The sequence below is a fragment of the Solanum lycopersicum genome, chromosome 9 (assembly GCF_036512215.1).
Source record: "Solanum lycopersicum chromosome 9, SLM_r2.1".
NCBI lineage: Eukaryota > Viridiplantae > Streptophyta > Magnoliopsida > Solanales > Solanaceae > Solanum > Solanum lycopersicum.
Window position 1 is genome coordinate 36,556,356 of NC_090808.1, and position 24,900 is coordinate 36,581,255.

The following is a 24,900-nucleotide window of genomic DNA, read 5'->3' on the forward strand; positions in this document are numbered from 1 at the left end:
AAAAATATTATCCTAAAAGTATTTGTATATACAACATAGACAAATACTATGAGAGGTATGGTGGGGTGGGGGTGTGAGGTGGGGGCTAGGGAGTGGAGATGAAAATGAGGTGTATTGGAGGGTGAGGAGGACACAGTCAATGTGGAATGTCACTTTTGAAACTTTTTCTCTACTTCCACTAGAAAAGCAAGTTTCCACATTTTAAAGAAACTTACTTTTCTAAAGAAAATATTTTCAAAAATTGACTAACCGAACATGCAAAAATTGGAAAACATTTTCCACCATACAGAACACACACATAGAGCCTACTGTACCCTATTTCATAGAACCAACCTTGAACAGTTTGCAGGCCAGACTGGATCCTCTTCAAGCACTCCTTAAAAAGTCCTTTGGGGCGGTTAAAAATGGCTACTGTAAGGTCTATCAATGCATAAATAGCACCTTTAGGTAGCCACTCTCCATCAACAGGAGGTGGTGCCAATCCCAGCTTGTCTTCCCAAGTTCGTCTTGCACTTCCAAAGTATATTGGTTCAGAAAATTCTTTGTCATTTCCAGTTAAGTTACTAAGTTGCTCCTCAAGGTAAGCTCGTTTTGCAGAAAGGGCAGATCTGTCTCTGTAATTTAAATCAGAACGAGAGAGACTTTCATTCACTGCATCAAGCTCCTTACTCAATTCATTGATCTGTTGCCTCCTCTGTAAATCAGACTTCATGGCAGCATCCAATTTGTCAACATGTTGACCAGCATTCTTGTAGTCGCATATCCGAAGTAGATAAAATACATGCAACAGCTCGTTGTAAAATAGTAAACCAAGGCATTGCTGTCTCTTTTGGATTTGAATGAAAAAATAGAACATCAGTTGACATCACAAGCCCCATTCAAAAAAAAAACAGCATTTATTAAAAAAAAATATATATATATATATATATATATATATGAAAGTCTAAGCGATATATCCATTCAAGATACATCAAAAAGGTTCAAAAGAGGAGATATTGTAGTAAAGAAAAGACAAATATGTTCCTAACTTCTTTGTTTCTGCAAAAGAACTCCACAGCATAAAATATTGACAAAGAGGTAAAGCACTGGACTCACTTTTTCCAATTCAATAGATTCCCATATTACATCGCATCTGTTGAGAGCATCTCGAACGGAACTTTCATTCTCCCATTGCATGAGGTGCACATGCAAGATCGAAGTTGCAAAAAACATCTAACAACACCAACAAGAGTAACAATGAACATCACAAATAACTAAATAACCAGATCATAACGATATAGTTAATGACTCTCAGGATTAACAAACCAAACAAAAGCCAGAAATCACTTATATCAGAATTAGTGGTTTTGTAAACTAGAACATAACCATGAAACAACTACAAATTGACACACCTGGCACTAGGATCATGATGACACTGGAAGGGATCTAATTTGATTCAAGCTAACAGCCATCAATTTGTCTCCCAACACCAATTTTTTTACTTCTTTTTTAATTGACTGAATGACCTAGGAGACCCTGCCTTGGCTCTGTTCATCAACTGGACCCTTCTATTCACGGATTTGGAAACTGAACACTTGAAGTTATTAAAACACGTTATGTTAAACCCCTCTAATCATGTGTCTCTCAATCACACTGATGTGGATAACACATCAATGCCTACATCAGATAAAATAGTTACTTTGGTTTAAATTGCCACATCATTTTTTATTGTTACAAAAACTATTTTTCTAAAAGGAAAATCTCAAACTCATCTCCGAAATTAGTCTATTTATGGTGGTTCTCTTCCCTATCTTTCCTGATTTCTTCAATTAACTAGAATAGTTTATTCGTCTTTCCAAGACTTCCATTTTGTTTTCTCTTCTAAGGTTTTTCATCTATTTTTTGCTATTTATTTCTTATCTTTTCTTCTTTGCTTTCCCCCTTTTCTCCTGTTAAAGAGGAAACAAGCAAAGCTTTGTTTTTATTATAAATTTTGTTATTTAATGGTGGTGAGAAAGTGATTTAAATGGAGAATAAGAAAAAAAAATAAAGGGGGCTAGAAGATGGGTCACTACAGAGAAAACCATCCAAAATCCTCTAGTTAAGATTGCCTTCAATTTTGAAAGCATCAGACATATTTTTTCGAAATCCCATCTAAAATCCACCTCCATTTCACAAACATGAACCTCCCACTCTTTTGCTCTTTTTCTTCCACACAAATCTGAATAAACACCCTTTTCCCCAATCATTCCAGAACTCTCAAATGTACAATTTTGAATTCAAACGTCACAATCAAAGAGAATTTGTATACAAACAAACCATACTACAATGAGGGAGAAAGAAATAGAGAGGCTGACAGGTGTTGTGAGTGATTGTGTGAGCAAGCATATGTGTTCTTCAACCATTTTCTTTGTTGATGAAATAGTTGCAACTATCTCTGACTCAACTGAAGATCATAGGAAGAGTATGGAAAGAGGATGAAGGGTGTGAGTGTATGTGAGAGTGTGGTGGTGGTGGTGGGAGGGGGGAAGGGGGAAAGAGGGGATGATTCACAATGGGAAAATTATGAGGAAGAAGCAGATATAGAGATGGAGAATTTTTCTTTTCTTTTTTTTTATGGGTAAAGTAATTAAATGATATTGAAAAGCATCAAGAAGATACAAAGTCACAAAGCACAATGTGCAAAAAAGCTGCTCCAAACAGAAATATTTGGAGCTAGCTTGGCAAAAACTTGAGAAACGGTCAAAAGGGGCCCTACTGCTCTACTGCACTAGAGAATGAGAATAACAAAATATAAAAAGTTAGCCACGCTGTTTAAAGTGGCAACAAAATGCCAACTAAATAAACTAACTACACATTTGGCCTTGAGTGCGCAAAAAGAGGTTGATATTCCTTCAAAACATCTGTTGTTTCTCTCCTTCCAGAGATTCCAAAAAACTGCTGCTGGGAGCTTCTCCAGATCTTTCTGATGGATTTGTCAAGTCTCCACAATATCTAGCTGGCATAGGCATCCTTGATGGTGTAGGACATTAGCCATTGTAGGCCAATCATAGAGTAGAAAAAAATGTCATAGGCTTGCTGCTGCAGGGTAGTGGAAAAAAAGGTGATTAACACTCTCATTGGTCAGCTTGCATATGACACATCTATTGATGAGGATTACACCTTATTTCCTAGGATTGTCTTGTGTTAGGTATTTGAGCTAAGTTTGAATTCAATATGTTTTTGTTTATAGTCTTATCGAGTCTTTTGGTTGTATATAAGCCATTATGTAGGTGAACTTAACGGAAACAAGCAGGAAAAATGGACAATGGGGAACACAAAAGATTCAAGTCGAAAAGAAGCAAGGAAGAAAAAGGAAGAGAAGGATTTCAAGGCAAGGTCGTATCCTCTCCACATCGCAAAGCGGGAGTCTTAAATTAATTCGTGAGAGTTAAATGTAGGCAGAGCTATCCGTGTACTCTATGCGTCACGGAGAAGGAATGTGAATTTGTTCACGAAAGTTGATTTCGAGGCAGAATACTCCGTGGAGTGTCCGTGCCAAGGAGAAGGTTATTGTGCCTTGAATCGAATCTGTGTAGCTTCTATTTATTAAGGGATTCTTTTCTGGGTTTTGAAGAACGGTGACTTAGGAGAACGTTTTCATCATTTTTAGGGTTCTTTCCTAAACTATTTTACCTTCGACCTCTTTATATTTATTAAACATTGTTTGATCGATTCTTGATTATGAGTAGTTGAATACCCTAGTTCTAGGGTTGTTATAAGATGATTGTAAGTCATTAAGTTTTCATTGGGTTAATGTCAATTATCATATGAATCTTTCTTATGTTCTTGCTTTTCATATTTCGTGATTAATCACCATTGAAATAAATATAATGTCCAAATTTGAACACGGGAGAGGAATAAGAGAATAGAACGTGGAGCATAAGGAGCATGATTAATTCTAAATAACTAAGGTCAATTTGTATTTAGGATAGGGATATACCTAGAACCATGCTTTGTCACTATACATGAAGAAATCGTAATGCTCGGTACTTAATCCAGCCTATCCCCGCTCAACGATGTAGTTAGGTTGTTATTTATCATAGGTGATTAGAGGTCGGGAGACCATGATAATACAGTTAATCCTGTGATTCAGCTGCAGGTGGTCAAAATTTGGAGAAGACATATGCTGAGTTATTCACCTTGCTGAACAAGATCTCGCGGGGCAACCCCGAACGGAACAGATTAGGGATGAAACCTGTGATACAAAAAAGTGCAGGTGTGCTGAAAGTAGATGCAGTGATTGATTTAACTCACATCTACATGCATTGAAATCTCCACCTATGACCCACATTTCAGACCATAATCCCCTAATTGATGCTAACTCCAACCAGAGGTCCTCCCTTTCTGGATCGGTGTGAGGTTCGTATTCTCCAGTGAAAACCAATTTGAAGTCTTTAGGGGTGCTCTTAAATCTACATATGGAGAAGGCCCCTGCCTTTGACTCAACACAATTCCAAGCTCTTTTGTCCCGTAAAATTAATACCCCACCTTTATTTCCAATTGCTTTAACTTCTGCCCATGAAAGCCATCTATTCCCCCATATTTGTCTAATTAGAGATGGATTCCAAGACTCTATTTTGGTTTCCTGTAAAAAAAAAACAATGTCTGATCCCCACTTTTGGATAAAAGATTTCAAAGTACTTCTCTATCTTTATTATTGAGACGCTGCACATTCCAGTTGAGAATTTTAACTATCATCTGGAATAAGCCTTGTGGTACCTGCCCCTATCTTTCTTTCCACTTCCATCTTGCAGACCCCAATCCAATTTTTTAAGTTCATTTGTTGCTTTTGCTCTTCGCTTTTTTGCGTCTCCAGACTTCTTCCCCTGTTCAATAATTTGAGATTTCCTCTTTTCCTCCATTCTTAGTATAATGTCCAGGATTTCGTGCTGAAACCTGAAACATTCACCCCTAGTGCTTTGCATGCCTTCAACATAGTAAATTTTGTCCATTTTGATGTTTCCACCAGTCACCAGAGTCAGGGAATAAATAATTTATGGTGAAAGATCATTGCGCCACGGTAGAGGAAGAAAACTATTGAAGACTGAGAAGAGTGATCTGAACGGAAGTCATAGACTGTGGTGGTAATTGAATATTGCCTGCACATACCCAAATAAGGTACTGGATTTTCGAGAAGCCCCTGCCTCATGCTCCAATTTCCGGTGATTGGAGGCTTGAATTTCCAGTTCAAAAGGGTCGAAGGAAGCTGCAACGACAGAACTCGAAGGTCTGAAGTTGCATGGGTCTGCTTTGGCAATGGAGGCTCTCCAAACTTGCGTACTGTAATTTTCCTTGTGTTGCTTCCTTTTCTCTAGGCCTTTGGTACAATAACCCATTGTTCAAGGCTGGAGAAGTTCACCCATAATAGTGTTGGGCCGGCCCATTTGGAATTAAATGAGACTTGCCCTTTTTATTGTCCAGATAATCTTTCACGTGCCCCTCACGTGGAGTTTTAAAATTGGGTAAATCACATAAAAGTACCATATTATAAAAATATTTACGATTTATGTCAATATAGTTTTCCTAACTAAATATAACAATTTTTAAGAATTAAAAAGTTATACAGTTAATCTTCCTTCGCTGAGTCCTCTTTCTCTGTCCTTTTTCTCTTCCTCCTCTTTTTTTCTTTCTGTGTCAATCTCTTCCTTCTCTCTTTTTTTATTCTTTTTTTTTTTTTGAAATTTTCATTTAAATAATTATTTTTAAATTGATTTTTTTCCATATTTCACTATTTTTATTCAAAAACACAACAAGAAAAGGAATAGAAAAAACAGAAAATTATACAATATCATGCTCTCAAATAAAAATTTCAAAATTTTAAAATTATAGAAACAAGAGTTAATCATCGGTGGTCATTATAAAGGGGACCCACTCATTTCATTTACCTCTTACTCAGAAAGTTTACGTATTTTAACGATTTAATGTATAAAAAAAACTATTTAAATAATTTGTTAGATACATGCCAATAAAAAAAAGGTCATGTGTAGTGCTTTAAGAATTCAGCTTTTCTTTTTCACTATTTTCACACACTTTCAGGAGAGTGCACTCACTCTCTCTGCCAAATCATCCCTTAGGGGGCGTTTTAATAACTTCAAAGATGTTAAGGGGGTATTTACACGCCGGTGTAGTGTAAGTACTAAAGTAAGTTATCCGACCAAGTTCAGGGGGTTTTATGTATAATCTCTTTAATCTATAAAATGAGGGTTTTGAGATTCAATGATAGAAATCATTTATCATTGCATCTTACTAATTTATGTATCATATTTATTGAATTTACATAAAAAAAATAAACTTATTTACATAAAGTACAATAAATACATCAAAATCATTGTATCTTACTAAACATTGTATCATATTTATTGACTTCACATAAGAAATATATTCATTATACATAAAGTATAATGTATGAGTATGATTTATTGTACCGTATTTTTTTGTTAAATGATTCATTAGAAAATTCATGTTTGAAGAAACGAGTGCTTTGTTTCTAGCTAAAAGCCTCGGGTGTCTTGCCACCTTTCTGCACTATTTTCTTTTCAAAACACTGCTTCCTTAAGCTCTCCTGATCACTGCTTTATTAATTTGATTTCTGATTATTTTGAAGATTTTTTTTTTGAGAATTGGTAACATGATTATTGTAAAGCTTTATCAATATATAATTCCAGTAACATGAATGCATAAACTCATCTTACAGGTAAAGGGGACATACGCATAATCCCACAACTGTAACACTGGACTTGGTACATTCCTATCTACACTTTTGTCAAAAGCCAAGTTTCAAATGTCTCGTTAAACGACCAAAATATGTCTTGTGGCTGTTGTACAAGTGAATATACTCGGTAGACATGGGGATCACAGGCTTCCATTTTTGCATCGCAGAAAGCATATAAGGGAACACAAACACTTTTAACGCAAATACAATATCCAATACCAAAGTATAGCAATTAAGAAACTTTAAAAGCAAAAAAGAGAACAGAGATCAAATAAGAGTATATTAAAAATACTGAATTTGCAGCTCCAAAAAACAGTCACTGGGCAACATCAAACTACTTTCATCGAAGATATTGTGCAGGCTATTTCTAACCTGTAACTCCGGATAGCACATTTGAGTTGCACACATTAGGCCATCATCCAGTGCGGAAATTGAACCATGATGATCTCCTTCAATTGTTAGAGCATTTGCTAGTTGAGAATTGAAGTTGCAGTACCATAACCTCCCGGAAAACCTTCAAGAAATAATGCAATTTAATCACAAAAAATCTAGCACATGCAAAGTCAAATTTAACACGGACTTAGAACTCAATGGTGAACCTTTTTAGAGCTGAATACACTTAGGGGTCGTTCGGTAGTGTATTGGAGATATTTAATGTATTATTCGTACTTTGTTTGGTACACTTTTGTAATTTATGCATAACTAATGCTTGCATTAGTAAATACACTTTATTGTGTATTAAAGAGTGTATTACTAATACCATCTATTTCTATGCATTAGTAATGCAATGAGTTCTAATGCATGCATTAACATTATTAAAGACACAATTGCCCTTAAAGACACTTTTCACATCCTTTCCATTATATTTGTTGAAGGTATTTTTGTAAACAAATATTTTTAAAAAAAAACTATGTAATGCATAATATGTTTAGTACACCAAACCTAACATTACATAGAAAAATCTTATCATGTTAGAAATATAGAAAAATAGTATTATTGAATTGTTATTGTGTCTACATTATTACAGTGAGACCCTATTTATAGACCCTAGAATACAATCCTTTACCAAGTAGGATACTATTTAGTATTCCTATTCCTATTCTAATAGGATTGTATAAACATATTCCTATTTTAATAGGATTGTATAAACCTATTTCTATTCTAACACTCCCCCTCAAGCTAGTGCATACAATTCATGTACCTAATTTGTAAAAAATTGTTGCTGAAATGTGGTCACCACAAGGATAAAATATGATCTTTAGAAGAAACTTGAATGACAGGGAAATTCCCAGAATGTTTGAACTTTTCAAACTACTGGAGAGTTTCCAAGGAATCCAACCAAGTGAAGATGGTGGCATGGGCACAACAAAGGAAGATACAGGGTGAATGAGGGATATAAACAAACAAGTCTTGGAGAATCAAGATTTTAGATGGCTTTGGAAGCAAATTTGGAGAGTCAAAGTGCCACAAAAAGTGGCATGCTTCACCTGGCTGCTAGCCAATGAAGCAGTTTTGACATTGGACAATGTGGCCAAGAGAGGTATATCTTTATGCAACAGATGCTCCTTATGTGGTAAGGATACAGAGACAGTAAAACACCTCTTCTACACTGCAATTTCTCTATTCAACTGTGGCAGATTTTCCTTAATCTCAGAGGCATACATTTCCTGGAGTCCAATGAGACTGAGTCAATCATAGATGGTTTAGGATCCATCTAGTTCCTGGCTTAGCCTTGGAAGGACTTTAACATTTTTCTTCTTTTTGTAAATATGGTTTTTCAGTACTACCCAAGTACTGACTGAAATACAATGTTACTAGTGTCAAAAAACATTATTACATTGAGACCCTATTTATAGACCCTAGAATACAATCTTTTACCAAGTAAGATACTATTTAGTATTCCTCTTCCTATTCTAATAGGATTGTATGAATATATTCCTATTTCTAATAGGATTGCATAAACATATTTTTATTCCAACAATAACTAATGCAAGCATAACTAATACAAGCGTTACTAATGAAAGCATTACTAATGCACTATATTTTGCATTTTAAAATATTGGTGATCATATCTAATTATACTAGGCATAAACATGACAGGCATATCAATAAAATAACCAAGAACTTTAAGTGCCCATAAAATAAAGGAGGAAATCAGTAATGTTGGCATTTGGCAAGTAGAAATGATACTTAAATTGCTTTAGATTAGAAAAGATACTTCTATTACTTATCTGATATTACAAGAAAGGCGCTTAGATAGTTAACATCCCCATCCTCCAACCCTTCATTTTGAGTATTTGAATCTTGTTCCTTTATGTGAAACTTTCCATAAGTCCATATTGCGTTCTGGTACTTGTGAGGATGGTTTGGATAGGGATCCCAAGAGGCTCAGATGAGATTTAGACTCAAAAATCATATTCAGCAGTTGCAGATTTAATTTTTTTTATTGTTGTGTGTCACAATTGCGGTTAGTGAGGCTCGCTTTTCCGACATATTAGGATATGGTGAAAGTTCATTGAGCAATGAGCCTATCATGATTGCGGATCTAAAAAAGCACCAGGGTATCCCTGATTGCCTTTAGTATGCCGAATTCGGGATTTTTCACATTTTAGCTCCATATTCTTACGAGCTAAGCTACGGGTAGAGAGGGATTTTTCGGTTGCTTTCAACATATATCCCCAAGATGACGATCTACACCTAATCTTGGTGATTGCACACGATTATATGTTAGATTTGAGTCTTTAAACATGGAATTTGAAGTGTAAGATTGAGGATACAGGACATGAACTCTAGAACCATTAACTTTGGGATTTGAGCATGTAAATGGACATGATATGAAAATCTAAGTGAAAACTTAGAATTCTTAGCTAGTGGGTTTTGACCATGGGGCTCGAGTTTGACTTTTTAGAGTTGACTTTTGTTAAATTTGACCTAAACAAAGTATTAACTAATGGGATTGAGTTTCTAGCCTCTTCTAACGTTGTTATGTATTCTTTTGGCTAGAGTTGAGCCGTTTGGATGTGTCCAGGCATGGAAAGGCATTCTTTAGGGGGTGAACACTAGCTTGATTAAGCCTTTTTATCTCAATAGGGGAATTATTCCCAAACTTTATGTGTTATGTTCTTTGTATTGAGAGGGTGGCGTAAATATGGTCTGACAAGCATACATACAATTACCCGACAATTGAAGAGATTTATTTGGTGCAAGAAATATGGAGAAGAATATTATTGAATTGTGGGTCATTCGAGATGGCCTAGTGGTTTGGGCTTGGGACTTCCATGTTGGAGGTCTCAAGTTCGAAACCCCTTGCCAGGGAAAGCAAGGGGTTTGCCTTCTAGGTCAAGCTAGTTGCACCGGACTTGCCTAGTGCGGGTTACCTCTCCTGTGTGATTTGCGAGCTATTGCATAGGACCGGGGGTTTTAATATGTGAACACCCAAAGGATAGTGGCTACGAGTTTCCCTTGTTATCAAAAAAAGAATATTACTGATTTGTGTATTTACATTATTACATTGAGATCCTATTCTTAGACACAACATTAGGACTCCTATTCTAACTAGGACACTACATTAAAAAACTTTTCAAAGTATGATCTATATGCTATTCATGTTCCTATTCATATTTTAACACTACCCTCAAGCTTGGTGCATACAACTCATATGTATCAAGCTTATTATAGATGCAATTAATACGAGCACGAGTGATGGACTTGATGAAGATATCTACAAGTTGATAACTCGATTTCACAAATTTTGTAACAATATCTCCTGAGAGTATCTTTTCTCTAACAAATTGACAGTCAATCTCATTGTGCTTAGTCCTTTCATGATATACGGGATTTGATGCAGAAAGTCAATATAACACAAAATGATCAGCTCCACTATCAGTCATGCCAAACTCTTGAATTACTATGTTGAACTTCCCAAACAAAACTCAAGAAGATTGTTTCAGACCATAGAGTGACTTGTGCAATCGACATAAAAGGCTACTAGACTCCTCCTAAGCAACAAAAGAGGTGGTTGCTTCATCTAGACTTCTTTCTCGAGATCAATGTGGAGAAAAATATTCTTAGTGTCCAACTAATCAAAAAACCAATGGCGATTGACAGACATGAATGTGGACAAATGCTATTTTAGCCACGGGAGAAATTATAGCAGTAATCTAGCCTAGACATTTGAGTATACTCTTTGGACGAAAGTAAACCTCAAAGAGAGAAAACACTACTGGAAACTCAACATATGCCAGAAACAATGTAACTTTTGTGGAAAGTGCTCAAAATCTTGTATGAAATATATGAATCATCTTGAAATCAAGTAGTTGATATTGAATAAGAAATTCACCGAAAAACTAGTATAACACATATAGGTAGTCTCGAAATCAATAGATGAGTAGATCTTGAAAAGCCCCCAAAAACTAGCCAAAACAAGCCCACGTGCCAATGCGTGGTCAGATCACGTTGAAAATGATGATCTCTTGGTGGCGCATGGAAGTGTGTGAGAGGTTAACTAACAGCGACGCCAACTGTGGTTTGGTCGCAAGGAAACACTGTAACACCACTATTTAAAAGAGCTAGAATTAGAAAGAACCATTTTCGAAAAGAATGAAAATCCAAAATTTGACGAGATATGTTAAGTATGAATTTTGGGTCAACCTCAAACGATCATAACTCTTACTACATGATGAGTTAGGTGGGCTACAAGATATCAAATTAAAGGCCTTTGAATTATCTTTTCAACGCCACCGAGTTTGCTAATTTTCTAGCTCGTATGAGAAAGATATGCTTGTTTAAAGTTGGGTTGTCCAATCAAGGAAAGTTAACCAGATTTAAGAGGGGTATTTTGGTCTTTTCCCTACCCAATTAATTAAATTCATTTTTAGTACTTTGTTTGGGGTCTAAACTGATTTAGTTCAATTTTTTACACAATTACAAAATTACGCTAGGGCTTTGAGAGAGGAGAAAAGAGGAAAAAATCCAAGGTTTCGTCGCATTTCTGGGTAAGGGGTTGGCGCACCGCGCCACTCAATGCACCAGAGAGGCAGTAGTTCGTCCTCTGGGCACTGCACCACTCAGTTCAACCCAAGCCAGCTTCTGTGTTCAGGGTCGCCAATGAGTACGCCAAGGTCACCAATTCCTCTACCCTTTCCCTCTTCTTTTCGTTTAAGTTCCCTCAAATCGTACCTATGTTTTCTAGTTGTTTTCTACACTCTAAGATACGTTTAAACACCGAGAGATCATCCATAACATGAGATCATAACCCTTGAATCCATAATTCAAATTCAAGGTAGAGCTAAGAGTCAAGTCAAGAGAGTTCTTAAAGTCTTTTAAAAGTCTTATACAATCGTTTCAAACTTGTTTTAAAGACTTAAGCATTGAGTTTGAGAAAGAGTAGAGTAGAGTCCATTTCTTTAAATTGATGTATGGGGACTAAGTACTCCCAAAGAGTAAATGTTTTCACATTTAAGTTAAGAGGAAAGACCAAGTTCCAAATGAGTTTTCATGACGAGTGTTGAGTTCCATCTCTTTAAGAGATAAGTTTTTTGAGTAATAACCTTGAACCACAGAGAAAGAATTACGTTTCCAAACATATGAGTTGAGTATATCTTGGAAGTAGTATTGAGCAGCGATATGGGGACGAGTTCATAATAACTCAAGTCTCCATAAACCATGAAGTCATCGTGGGTAGAAAGGGCCATATTCTTTAGATGATTCCTTAATGTTTTTTAGCAAAGACTCGTCGATCAACTTAGTTGTGGCGTTTTTTATCCCGGCAAGTTATAGGATAGTTCTGGCAACATGGGCGAGACGTTACATTATCACATAGCTCATACTGATGGTTGTCGGTTAGAGAATCTCCCAAATAGAGTTGATTTTTGTATTCTTATATACAACTGAGATATTATTGTATTTTCCAATACATTGAGATATTATTTATTGGTATAAATGCTTTATACAAATTGCATCATTATTGTTGTTTATTTCTCCATTGGGTTAAAAATCCATGAGGCGAGGTAAGTGTTTCTTTCAGATTTCTATTCAAGCTTATCTCATGCTTAGTTTTCCCCTTGTGCTCATATATTCAAATGTACTAACGTCATTTGGCCTGCATCATCTTATGATGCTAATACAGGTATCTAGAATCAACATAGCGCTTCATTGATCCAGTTGAGCTTCTGAGTCATTTGGTGAGTCTCCTTGCTTTTCGGAGGATCCTTTTTAGTATGTTTTGTTATTTCAATTGTTAGGATGACCGAGGGTCTTGTTTATCTTAAGACTGGAGTTGCCACTTTGGCTAGTTGAATTTTTATTTCTAAAAGATTTTAAGGGCCCGTTTGGCCATAGATTTCCCAAATAATATTTGGGGAAAAACTTGGCAAATAGTATTTGTCCGTACACTTTGCCATTATTTGGCAAATATTTTTGACAAATATCCCAAATTCCCAAGTACTAATTTTTTTTAGTATTTGGGCCAATCTCATTACTTGAGATCTTTTATAAATTGAAATTTTACCCCAAACTTTTATCTTTTACAAAAACACCCTCTATAGTTGTTGTTTACGTTGTATTACATGATTTTTTACATTAATTCCAAAGAAATGGTGAAATATCCAGTGAATGTTAAATGATAATATGGTTATTGATGAAAATGATGAATAATCGACTCAAGATAACAAAGTCATGTGGTTTGTCTACTTCACGATGTATGAAATGATGTTTGTTGCACTCACTCCAAATCACCATATTGCTTTAGTGTCATGGACACTATTTGTTATTGTTGTAACAAAGATCCAATTAACTTGTAATATAAACTTATGGTTAGTTTTGATATTATTAAAACTTATGGGTATAAATCATATTTTTCTTAAAAAGTGAAATATATTTCCCAAATATTATGATAGTATGGCCAAACACATGGTGAAATTTCACCCAAATTTTCACACAAATAATATTTGTCAAGAATATTTGGAAATCTACGGCCAAACGCTAGCTAAGTTTATTTTGAGACACTTGAGTAAAGTTGTTTTTGTTTTCTCTTACTAATGCTTTAAGTCTTCTACTGAGAATCTAGTCAGGCCAAGGATTCACTTGGGGCCTGCAATGGTTCTCAAGTGCTAGTCCTGCCCAGGGTGTTGGCTCAGGGTGTGACAGACAATATACCTCTTGATGGTGTTGGCTTTCGCTAAACACTAACAAAAGGTGAGGTGAAACTACGTAATGTTTGAGGAGTCCCGAAAAAGATGCACAAAACTATGCAAATTAGATTGAAGGAGTCGCCGAGAAGAAGCACAGTGCTACGCAGTTCAGATATGAGAACTTTGTTTGGAAAGATGCACGATGCTATACAAATCAGATAAGAGAAAGTAGTTATTGGAAAGATGTACGATGCTATGCAAATCAGATATGAGAAAATTAGTCATCGAAAAGATACATGGCATTACACAAAACAAATATGCGAAAGTAGTTATTAGAGAGTTGCACATTGCTGCACAACTCAAATCTAAGAAGCCACACGAAAGAAGCAAGTAACTACTTTTATTGACCTGAATGCACCTCAAATCAGTCTTTCACAGCATGTTCATTTTTCATGCACATAGTATTGCCTCAACTTTTGCTAACATAATCATTGGTTAGACAGGCGGCTATATATGTTATAACTTATAACCATCTGTCGATGGCGTAAGTGTTTTTAATTTCTCTACCAAGATTGTAGAGGCTCTAATACCATGTTAGAAATAGTGGGAAAATTGGCATTATAACATTAAGACCTTTATTTATAGACACTAATCAGACTCCTTTTCCAACTAGGACACTACATCACAATCCTTTTCCAAGTAGGATTCTATATGTTATTCTTGTTCCTTTTCACATTCTAATACTTGGAATGCTAGAGTGTAGCTTTACGTTCCATACATATACTATAATGACAAGACTTAATCTCTATATTTGTTGAAGTTATAACTTAACTTCTACATGTTATACATTGTATTTCTTAATCTGCTCCTTATTCTTGATATGATACTATTGTAGAGCTATGATATGGAAATATTGGGACTGTGTGAGTCAGATATTGACATAGTAATAAGGATGGTGTGAGTCCAATTCGATACAGAGATGTGGGGGCTAGGACTACTGAGTTCATGAGATTATTGATATGAACAATCTATACATCTGGATATGAATTATTCCCTCATAAGTCACAACTTTGGTACCTCCCTTGCGGTGTGCACACTGGTTGCATTGAAAGTTCATTCTGTTGAATAGGTTTATACAAGTGTTGAAGATTGAATCCTTTGAGGTCGTTTGATAAAATGTATTACCAAAAATAATCCATGTATTAGTCTTCTGTAATACTAGTCTCTTGTTTGGTACTCCTTTCCGACCTATGTATAACTAATGCTTGCATTAATTATACACTTTATTGTGTATTAAGGTGTGCATTGCTAATACCAAGAACTTTTAGGTATTAGTTATGCAATAGATCTAATGCATGCATTAACATGATAAAAAACTCAATTGCCCCTCAAAACCTTATTTATATCTTCTCCACCATAATAGTGGAGAGTGTCTTTGTAAATAAGTTTTTATGCAATGCATTTATTTTAAATCCATCAAACCAAACAATACATTAAAATAATTATGTATAATTAATGCAAGCAGCATTGCTTATACAAGCATTACTAATACACTCTATTTAGCATTATTCTTGTACACTCTACCAAATGACGTGTATTTCTTAATTTCTACTTGGTTTTGAATGATCATATGAGTTGTGCATGTCTAACTTTTGTGTATTCTGATGGTCGTTTAATTGATATTAACACCTTACTAAATGCATGTCTTTTGTTCCATTTCCTTCTCCTTTTTCTCTCTTTTAATATGTTGTACTTGTTGAAGGTATTGGTTCACCGTTCACTATTAGTAACGTTAGACACTACTCTATTTGGAGCGGTATGATACTTGTGGAGTACATTTGGTGTACTCATATTGTACTTATGTACTTTTTCTACCGGTTCAAATCTTAGTACTCGTGGAATCCATGAGTGAGTTACCAGCATTGTATTAGATTCTTATCTCTAGCTTCATATTAAATTATTTATTACTATTAGACTTTAATGTTTTGCATTAGCTTAATTTAATATCGTATAAAATGACTTAGTTTGCCTGACTTGGGATAGGTGGGTGTCATCTCAACTTATGGGGATTTGACTCATGTCAATAGCTTAGCACAAAACTCTAACTGACCATTAATTAAAAATTATGACAGCTGTTGCAACAAGCAGATTAAAAAGTTGTAAGTGTGAACCAATTTTTGTTTTCTTTTATTTGGTAAACCTGACCCAATACCCTTTGTGACTGGAACTCTCAATTTCTAGGTTAGAAGTGGAGGACTCTAAGTAAATCCAACTTGTACTAGGTTATGCCGGCAAATGTGGACATGGTCAATAGCAATACAAGGTGCAAAAGAAGGCATACATACCCATCTTCAGAAGTCGAAATAAGTTCTAAAGCCTTGTTCAGTATCTGCTTTTGTGAAGGAATAGCCCCGACTAGCTGGTAACACTGGCTCAACAAGCTATATGCTCTGCATTTGAGCTCAAAGAATGAGGGAATGGACTTCAACAGCAATTGCTGAAGCATGTAAGCAAGCATTAGTTAAAAGAAGGGTATTTTAAATCCCAAATGAAAAGCATAATTGTTGTTGTTAAGAAGATGACTTACAGAACGTTCGAGATGGGATTTGGCATGGTTGACATTATTGGAGTGGTTGAGAAGGAGAGTAGCAATGCGGAGGCGTGTTTTAATCTCGATAATAGGAAGGAAAGAAACTTGGCTTTGACATATAGCTTCCAAGCATTTCACAGCTTTTCCGATTTCTCCCTTCTTCTCCTCATAATCTGCCAGTCCCCAAAGTCCCTCCGCCACTGCTTCCATTGTTTCCGACTTCCTTCACCAGCCGCAGCGGGGAAGCTTTTTCATATCCCTTTCAAATATAAATTGGGTATATTCCTCCTCTCTCGATCAACCCGTTTGGCTGCACTAAAATTAATTGGGGAGAGGTTTGACTTGGTGTGTTAAAAATGAAGAAAATGTCACGAATGGGTCTTAACTATTAAATGTCCATTATATATATATAACTATCTCGTTCCTTAATTATACATTTACCGATTTTGTTTCTTAAACATTCAATTAGGGATCGTTTAGTAGTTGGATAAAATATTCATGTATTAGAGTTCGTATGACTTATACAGCGTTCGTTAGATTGATAAGAAAAAGTTATTCATGTATATAATTAATATGATGTTTAGTAGGTAGATGAGAAAAAAGTTATTCATGTATATAATTAATACGGTGTTTGGTAGGTAGATAAAAAAAAAGTAATTTATGTATAAAATTAATATGACCGTTTGGTTGACAATTTTGAAATTTGGATAACTAACACATGTATAAGTTATGACGAAATTTGTATATTTTATGCGGGATAGATGTTAGAATAAGTAATATGTGGATATTTAATCTATGGATACAAAATTAAAATGACAATATTACCCTTATCACTCCTACTTGACTACTTTCTTCTTCTACATAATTAAAGAAATGATTTAAATACAAAGTTAAAAGCAAAGTTAAAAGAAGGAAATGGTATAATTGTAAAAAAAAATTGTTAGAATTTAAAAAATATATAATTTTAGTAATTTTAATATTAAAAAGCAACACCCAATGAAATAATTTATGCATAACTAAACTCTACATAGCTAATACTTGTATAACTAATACGTGCATAGCTAATACTTATATAACTAATACATACATTACTAATACTTGTATAATTAATACTCACATTACCAATATATGCATAACTAATATCTGCATTAATAATATTTGCATAACTAATACTCACATTCCTAATGTCTGCATAACTAGTACCCACATTACTAATATATTTATAATGATCTATAGGGGTTATTTGGTAGCTCAATAAAATAAGTTTTATCCCTATATTAAAGTTTGTATAACTTATACGACGTTTGGTAGATGGATAAGAAAAAAGTTATTCATGTATATAATTTATACGTTGTTTGGTAGGTGGATAAGAAAAAAGTTATTCATGTATAGAATTAATGCGGTGTTTGGTAGGTGGATAAGAAAAAAAAGTTTTTCTTGTATAAAATTAATACGACGTTTGATTAACAGTTTCAAATTTGTATGACTAAGACATGTATAATTTATGAGCAAATTTGTGTATTATTTATGCGGAATAGAAGGTGAAATAATTAATACGTGTAAAGCTAATCCGTGGATAAAAAGTTATAATGACAATATTACCCTTATCATTCTCACTCGAATACTTTCTTATTTTACATGATTAAAGAAAAGTTTTAATTTCAATACAAAGTTAAAGAAGTGTAACACCTCGAAATTTAGTATACTAAGCTAGGGGCTAAGTGTTAAGCATGAACTAGAAAATTGGTCCTTCACACCCTCCACGAGTGCCCACACGAGTCGTGAAGGGAATCACAACTCGTGGTAGTGCCCATGATGCCTAGTAGTAGCTAAAGATGGTTGCCAACCACCCAGGAGAGCCTAGATGGTTCGTGGTGGTCACTACGGATCGTGGGACCACTCGTGAAGGTGAGACAGTAGCTTCACAAAGCTGCCAAAAAGAGCGACCCTCCCCACGAGCCACAAGATGGCTCGTGAAGTCCACCATGGGTCGTGAGAGAGGTAGTGGTCATGAGTTAGATTTTTAGGGGCTAATGGAGGGTTTTCTAGCTACTGTATCATGACCACGAGAGGCTCCACGGCTCGTGGTAGGCACCACAACTCGTGGAGCCTCACGCGAAGGATTTTTCATTAGACTTAGAGTTTAGGATCAACTTCAAATAACCATATCTCTTAGCTCAAAACGAATTAGGTGTGTCATGACCTAAAGAATTAAATATGTCTGAATTATTGTAACACCTTGAAAAATTCAAGACGTGTCGTACAGCCTAACATAGGTGTCATGGGGTCTAAGTATTGTCTTTAAGTCCATTTTATTGAATATAGGTCATTTAGAATGTTTAGGAACTAAAACGTCCAAGAACGTCCATGACGTTCGGGAAGTTGGCTCAAAGGGGTGTTAGTGTGGCTTAGCCCATTTGACTAACTTTTAGGAGTCGAAATGTACAAAAATTTGTGGAAGAGTAGCTAATAGGTGTTTGAGTTGTTTCGTGGTTGAAACGTTTGGGTACGACTCCCCAAAGACCAACCAAGGGCCCTTGAGGAGGACCCTAGCGTTTGAAGCAACAATGCATGGCAGTGTGCATCGACGGGATAGAAGACGACCCGTGTATGGAACAACGGGGCGTCGATGCCACCGTCATCCCACACTTAGGCTGGTTGAGAAGGTCCCTTCACCCGCACAACCTCTAAGCTTATCGACAGAGTGCAGAGTTGTAGGCTACGGTCTGTGTGTGGATCGACGGGGCGTCGATGCCACCGTCGTCCCACACTTAGCCAATGCATCGAAGCCCCTCGCCTACACAGTCTTTGAACTCATCGACGGGGTGCAGGATGGAGGGGTGAGGGACCGTCGACTCATAGACGGCTGGTAGATTAGGTCTTGTATATGAGGGTCGAGTTTTCTAATTTATTTAAGTTAGTGTCATTTTATTAGTTAGGGGGTTAGGTGATTAATTAGGGGTTTAAGGGAGTTTTATTAAGTATATTAAGACCCAATATAAATACCCTCAACCCTTATTAATCTAAAGACAACTCATAAATAAACTCTCTTCATTCTCTCTTCTTTCTCTCTCTACTTGAACTCACCATTGAAAACTAGCAAGGATTAGGGTTTGGGGGCTGGAAAGGGAAGAATTCACCATCAAATTGTTGTCAAACCTTAATTTATGGGATCTAATTCACCTTTGAGACTCTTTCCTCAAAGGGTTCCTTCAGAATAGATATCAAAAATTGAGTTCTCTTATGGGTTTCATTCAATTACGAAATTGAAGTTATGAATTGAGTTGTTAATGATTTATTTAGGTTAAATTGAATAGATTAACATGTAATTTAACTTGTTTATGGTAATTGTTGATGGCTTGGTCTAAATTAAAGAAAATGATCCTCAATCCCTAACCCGAGGTTGTGATCTTGACCTATATTATATTTTGATCATTCAATTGATTTGGTTGTTGATTATATTACTATCCTATGGTGTTACTATGATTAAATTAAGATGAATTAAGGCCTATCATGCTAGTTCTCGAGATGTGATTTAGGTTATGAATTGTAATGTGAAATTGCCTATGTATATTGTCTTAAGTTGTGATCTATTGTTGAATTGCGTTATAGAGATACAATTGGCCTTGTTATCTTATTGCTTATCATTGTGTGATGACGTTACTCATTGATGAACTATAAGGAAGACTTGGTAAGTCTTAGAATCTCTATCTTTACTTCCAATTGTGATTAATTGTGGTTAAGTCATGATATTATATTGGAGTATGCCTCGTATTAGAATTTGTAGGATGGTATGCTATTGAATTGAAATGTCTTGACTATGTTGTGAGGTTAATTAAGATATATGTGATATAAGGATGGTGAAAACTATCAATGTGACTTGATATGCTATGAAATGCTAATGTGTTAAACCTCACTTATATGAATTGTGATGAAAGGACTTATACTCATACAATTCTTATTAAGCTATTGATGATGATGGTTATACAAGGGGTAGACCCTATGACCTAAACTAAGTTATTATTGTTAATTAAAGGCCTAAAGACATTTCAGTAAAGGGACATAGCTTAGCACTGAGTGAACTTGACAATGGGAGGTGATGACTTCCCAAAGAAGAAGATTCGGCCTATAGTTCTATATGAGATGTTGACTTCCCAAAGAGGAATACACATCCAATGGATTCCCATTAGAGGAGGCGCCAACTACCAAGTGGTATCAAGATGGAATATATTATCTCTTAGTTCTTGAACATTGTTGCTCCAATAAGAAGACTAGATAGTGGATTCACCTAGAAAGCTATGTTTGTGTTTGGTTCTACTTTGGTCGATAGACCACCTTCCATCGGTGTAAGGGTTTAAACACCATATTCCACACTTAGCTCATGTGGTCTATATCGGTTAAGGCAAGTGTTCCCTAAAGTAAAATAAAGTAATAGATTATAAACTATCTAAGGTGACTTGAGAGGTTTAACTTAGACTAGGTACGGGTATGAGACTCTACCTATGTCTTGCACTAGTTGACTTTGATGGAAGCTTTAGGAAGTTGATATTATGTAAGCATATGATAATGATGTATATGATGATAATATGTTGATGCTACAATGTAAATGTCTATATATGATGATGATTATTCTCTTGATATATATAGTTGGAATATATTGTTAAAGTTGGACATTATTTATGTTTTCTTGTTAAGTTTACTTGGTTGGGCAAGGTTATGGGGCTTTCTTGGTTATTGCACTTGTTGACTTGATAAGGATTCATGAATAGTTGTCTTGCTTATTATGATATGATTGACTCTTATTCATTCTTGTGATATTATTCCTTAATGATAGAGTTGTAGTGAATAATGGTTTCAAGTATGTTGAGATAAGTATTACTTGTTGAGATAGTAAGCATGTTTAGTTGGTTGATATGACTTGCTTGACTTTGCATTAAGTTCCTAAAAGGGTAAAATGACATGTTTTATCTAAAAGTCCTTTTTTAGCATGTTTTGTTTGTATATGTGTATAAGGTCTCCTAGTTAGTACATGTGGAGTGCTAACCCATTTTCTTCCCTTTTTCCCAAACATTTTAGGTTACAGTCGTTGAAGAGTTTGGAAGGCGACATTGTTGAAGGCTTGGATTCTTCCTTTCATCCAAGTGGGGTTGGTCCTCAACTTCCGAGGGTAATGCCATCATCTAGCTTATGGACTTGTTATGAGCTTAATGACTCTTTCATTTTTTTCATTTTCAATTGAGTACTATACTTTTGTATGACCTATATGTGGTCTTGTTGGATTGATGTAAGGGCTATGCCCATATTTTGATAATCGTTTAGATGGTATGAGATGAGACAACCATTGAGACTATTTTTATATTATATATATATATATATATATGTGTGTGTGTGTGTGTGTGTGTGTGTGTGTGTGTGCAATAAAAGTAGAAGGCTATGTAACCTCCCTATACGAAGGGTCTATGTAAACCTCCAAGTAGTGATAATGAAATTTTTAAATTTTTCCGCATTTTTCATCCTATGAATGTAATTATATGAGACTAAGAGTCTAGTCTTAATCCTTGAAAGGGACGACGACGTCAGTTACGTCTAGGGGGTAAACCCGAATGTGACAGTTATCTTTCCAACGCCTCCGAGTTTGCCCAATTTTGATCTCAGGGTAAAACATTATGCCCAAAATAGTGAAGTATTGTCAGGCAGAAAATTCTTCACGACCCGTTTAACGAGCTGTGGTGATGCTAATGGCCTGTGAGGGCGTTCATCATGCCATTTCGGCAGTTAACAGTCAAGTAACTTCTTGGGTCTTTTCATATCATTTTAACAGAAAGTTATGTCCTGAGTCTTCTTCCAAAACATTTCCAATTGTTTATTTAAGGTTGATTATGGTTAATTATGATGAATTATGATTGAATGAATGAAGTATTGTTGATTTGTGATGAAAATCCCCTATGGACCCATGATTCCCTCATATTTCTAAATCATGAATTGATGATGTGGGTTGGTATTAGAAGTATGAGAATTGATTATGTTTGTGTTGAATTAGTCAATGAATCATTAAGGATTCCCCCAAGAACCGATGTAACCCCCCATTTTCCCAATGGATATGTTCAAGTGTAGGTATTGTTGTATTGTCATGACCGGGGAGTACCCTCTAGACATAAGCGGCGTCATCGTCCTTAGACAGGACTTGAACAAGCCCTTAGCATTTGTCATAACATATCGTAGGTCAATAATGTGGAAAATTAAAACTTTTTACATATTGAGGTATACATAGACCTCTCACATATCATATATGGTGCTTACATAGACTCGTCGCTTAGTGAAGTTTACATAGGATTCTCATTTAAACAACATAACCAATACATGGAAAATAGTCTAATAACATTGTCTCACATTAAACCATCTAAAGAGTATTACAACATTGGTCATAGACCATACTTTAATACAAACGAGCCACATATCGGCTTACAATTATAGTCTCAAAGATAAAAGAATGAACAAGTGTTTTTAGACATAACAACTTCATAGTTAGAATAGTGAAAATGTAACATCGCGAACATGGAGGACCTGCCAATAACTTGGGGAAAATAGTCCAACTCTTCTTGCAAAGTGGCCTCCTATACTTCAATGGCCCGAACCTACATTGTTTAGGGAAAAGGAAATAATATGGGTTAGTACAACCACATGTACTAAGTATGGAAACATATGCAAGTAAAACCATTGAAATCATGCTTAAAAGGACATTTAGTTCAAAACCATGCCAAGTTACTTTAAAAAGCCTTTATGCACAATTAAGAACACATACAACCCAATGATTACACATTCACTTAAGACAAGTCCATATTCCACACAAGACTAACATCATCATAAAGTCAAGTCAACGTGGATATTATCAACATAAGGTCATATCAACATGAATGACATTATACCAAGATCATATAAACATAACAACTCTAAAATAATGTCTCATCAACATTCATGTACAAGAGTTCATAACATAACATGTAAGACCCTTACCCATAATCCCCTTCCGAAGCCTACAAGTGCAATGCTTATGTGAAACCCCATAACCCCACATAATCAAGTAAACCAAGCAAAGGATCAGAAGCAATGTCTACATTCCATATATCTTGAAATCATGCATATTCATAATAATGTACATCAAACCAGAGAAATAATATTTCATCAATGAAACTAACATCTTATAGAATCATTACCATGTAAAGTCAACATATACATTTCATTCATATCATAAGTACATAAGAACAACCTATTAGGACTTCCCTCAAGGTCAACTTGTGTCATATATAAGTAGAGTCCCATACCCCTACCTACACTAAGTAGAACCCCTTACGTCACCCTAGTTAGTGTTCACTTTATTACTTTCATTTTACTGTCGGGAAAAATCATCTTAACTGGCAATAAACCATGTGAGCTAAACATGTCCGTTGTCATGAAATCCTACACCAAAAAAAGGTGGTCTACTTTCCAAAATAGAACCAAATATGAACATAACATTCTAAATGAATCCACTAGCTAGTATTCCTATGGAGGCAACATAGTTAAGGAACTAGGAGATATGTCTTGAACCCTTTACATGCCCATTAGCATTGAAGTCTTATATCATGAGAACAAGTGGTGAATCTCCATTCCATTGGGGGAGTCAACACCTCTCATTGTCAAGTTCACTCGGTGCTAAGCTAAAGTCCCTTTTTGAAGTGTCTTTAAGTCTTTCTTAATCATCATATCTTAGCATAGGCCATAGAAGACTAACCCCTTGTATATCATGTTATTAGCTCATTAGGTATTATTGCATGAGAATGTACTTTCATAACAACCCTTTATTTGTGAGATCAACGTACCATAATCATATCATAGTAAGGAACACAAGTGATTCACATTCAACCTTGTATCATCATACCTTTAACGTGATCTCACAATTCATATAGTCAAGACATTTCATCGTAATCATCACATCATCATCTTCTTAATGAATTACATACAATACTTCAATTGAATACCATTATCAAGTATCAATCATCAACGTTGAAGTAAAGAACTCAAGATCATAAAGTCTTACCACATAGCTTCATAAGACTCCTTCAAGATCTTACCATCAATCCATCCATATTCTTCCATAAATTCAATTAATAATATAATACAATAGTAATCTATACAAGAACTAAGTCAATTGTATCATCACTTATCAATTCAACCTCAATCCATAACCTAAGGTTAGGGGAAAAGGGTTCAATCATGGTTTCTTCCATAGAACTAGGTAAAAGACTAACAACTACATCAATTAACCAATATATAATCATAATCTATAAATAAAAATTAAAGTAAACCAACATCAAATCTATTTGAAAGATCAATTACGAAATTGGAAGAAACCCTATGTTTTTGACTTCATTAGAAACAAATTTTGAAAAACCTCTCGGGGAAAGAGA

The 24,900-nt window shown here is 35.3% G+C and overlaps 1 protein-coding gene across 4 annotated transcripts in view; it reads right to left on the minus strand.

Moving 5' to 3' along the window:
* Nucleotides 1–16,840, minus strand: part of LOC101249677 (sister chromatid cohesion protein SCC4) — a 41,089-nt gene extending 24,249 nt beyond the window's left edge. For 2 of the 4 annotated variants that reach the window (XR_011211775.1, XM_026032956.2), the window contains exons 1-5: nucleotides 16,451–16,840; nucleotides 16,209–16,360; nucleotides 7,106–7,247; nucleotides 1,096–1,212; nucleotides 334–820 (exon numbers count right to left, since the gene is read on the minus strand). Coding sequence is in view for 2 of the 4 variants with exons in the window: in XM_026032956.2 (XP_025888741.1) it covers nucleotides 334–820; nucleotides 1,096–1,212; nucleotides 7,106–7,247; nucleotides 16,209–16,360; nucleotides 16,451–16,663 (1,111 nt within the window). In the remaining 2 variants the exon portion in view is untranslated. Of the gene's footprint in view, nucleotides 1–333; nucleotides 827–1,095; nucleotides 1,213–7,105; nucleotides 7,248–16,208; nucleotides 16,361–16,450 lie in introns of all 4 variants that reach the window. The other 2 variants (XR_011211774.1, XM_004246966.5) reach the window with 1 other exon arrangement.
* Between the last annotated feature and the right edge of the window lie 8,060 nt (nucleotides 16,841–24,900).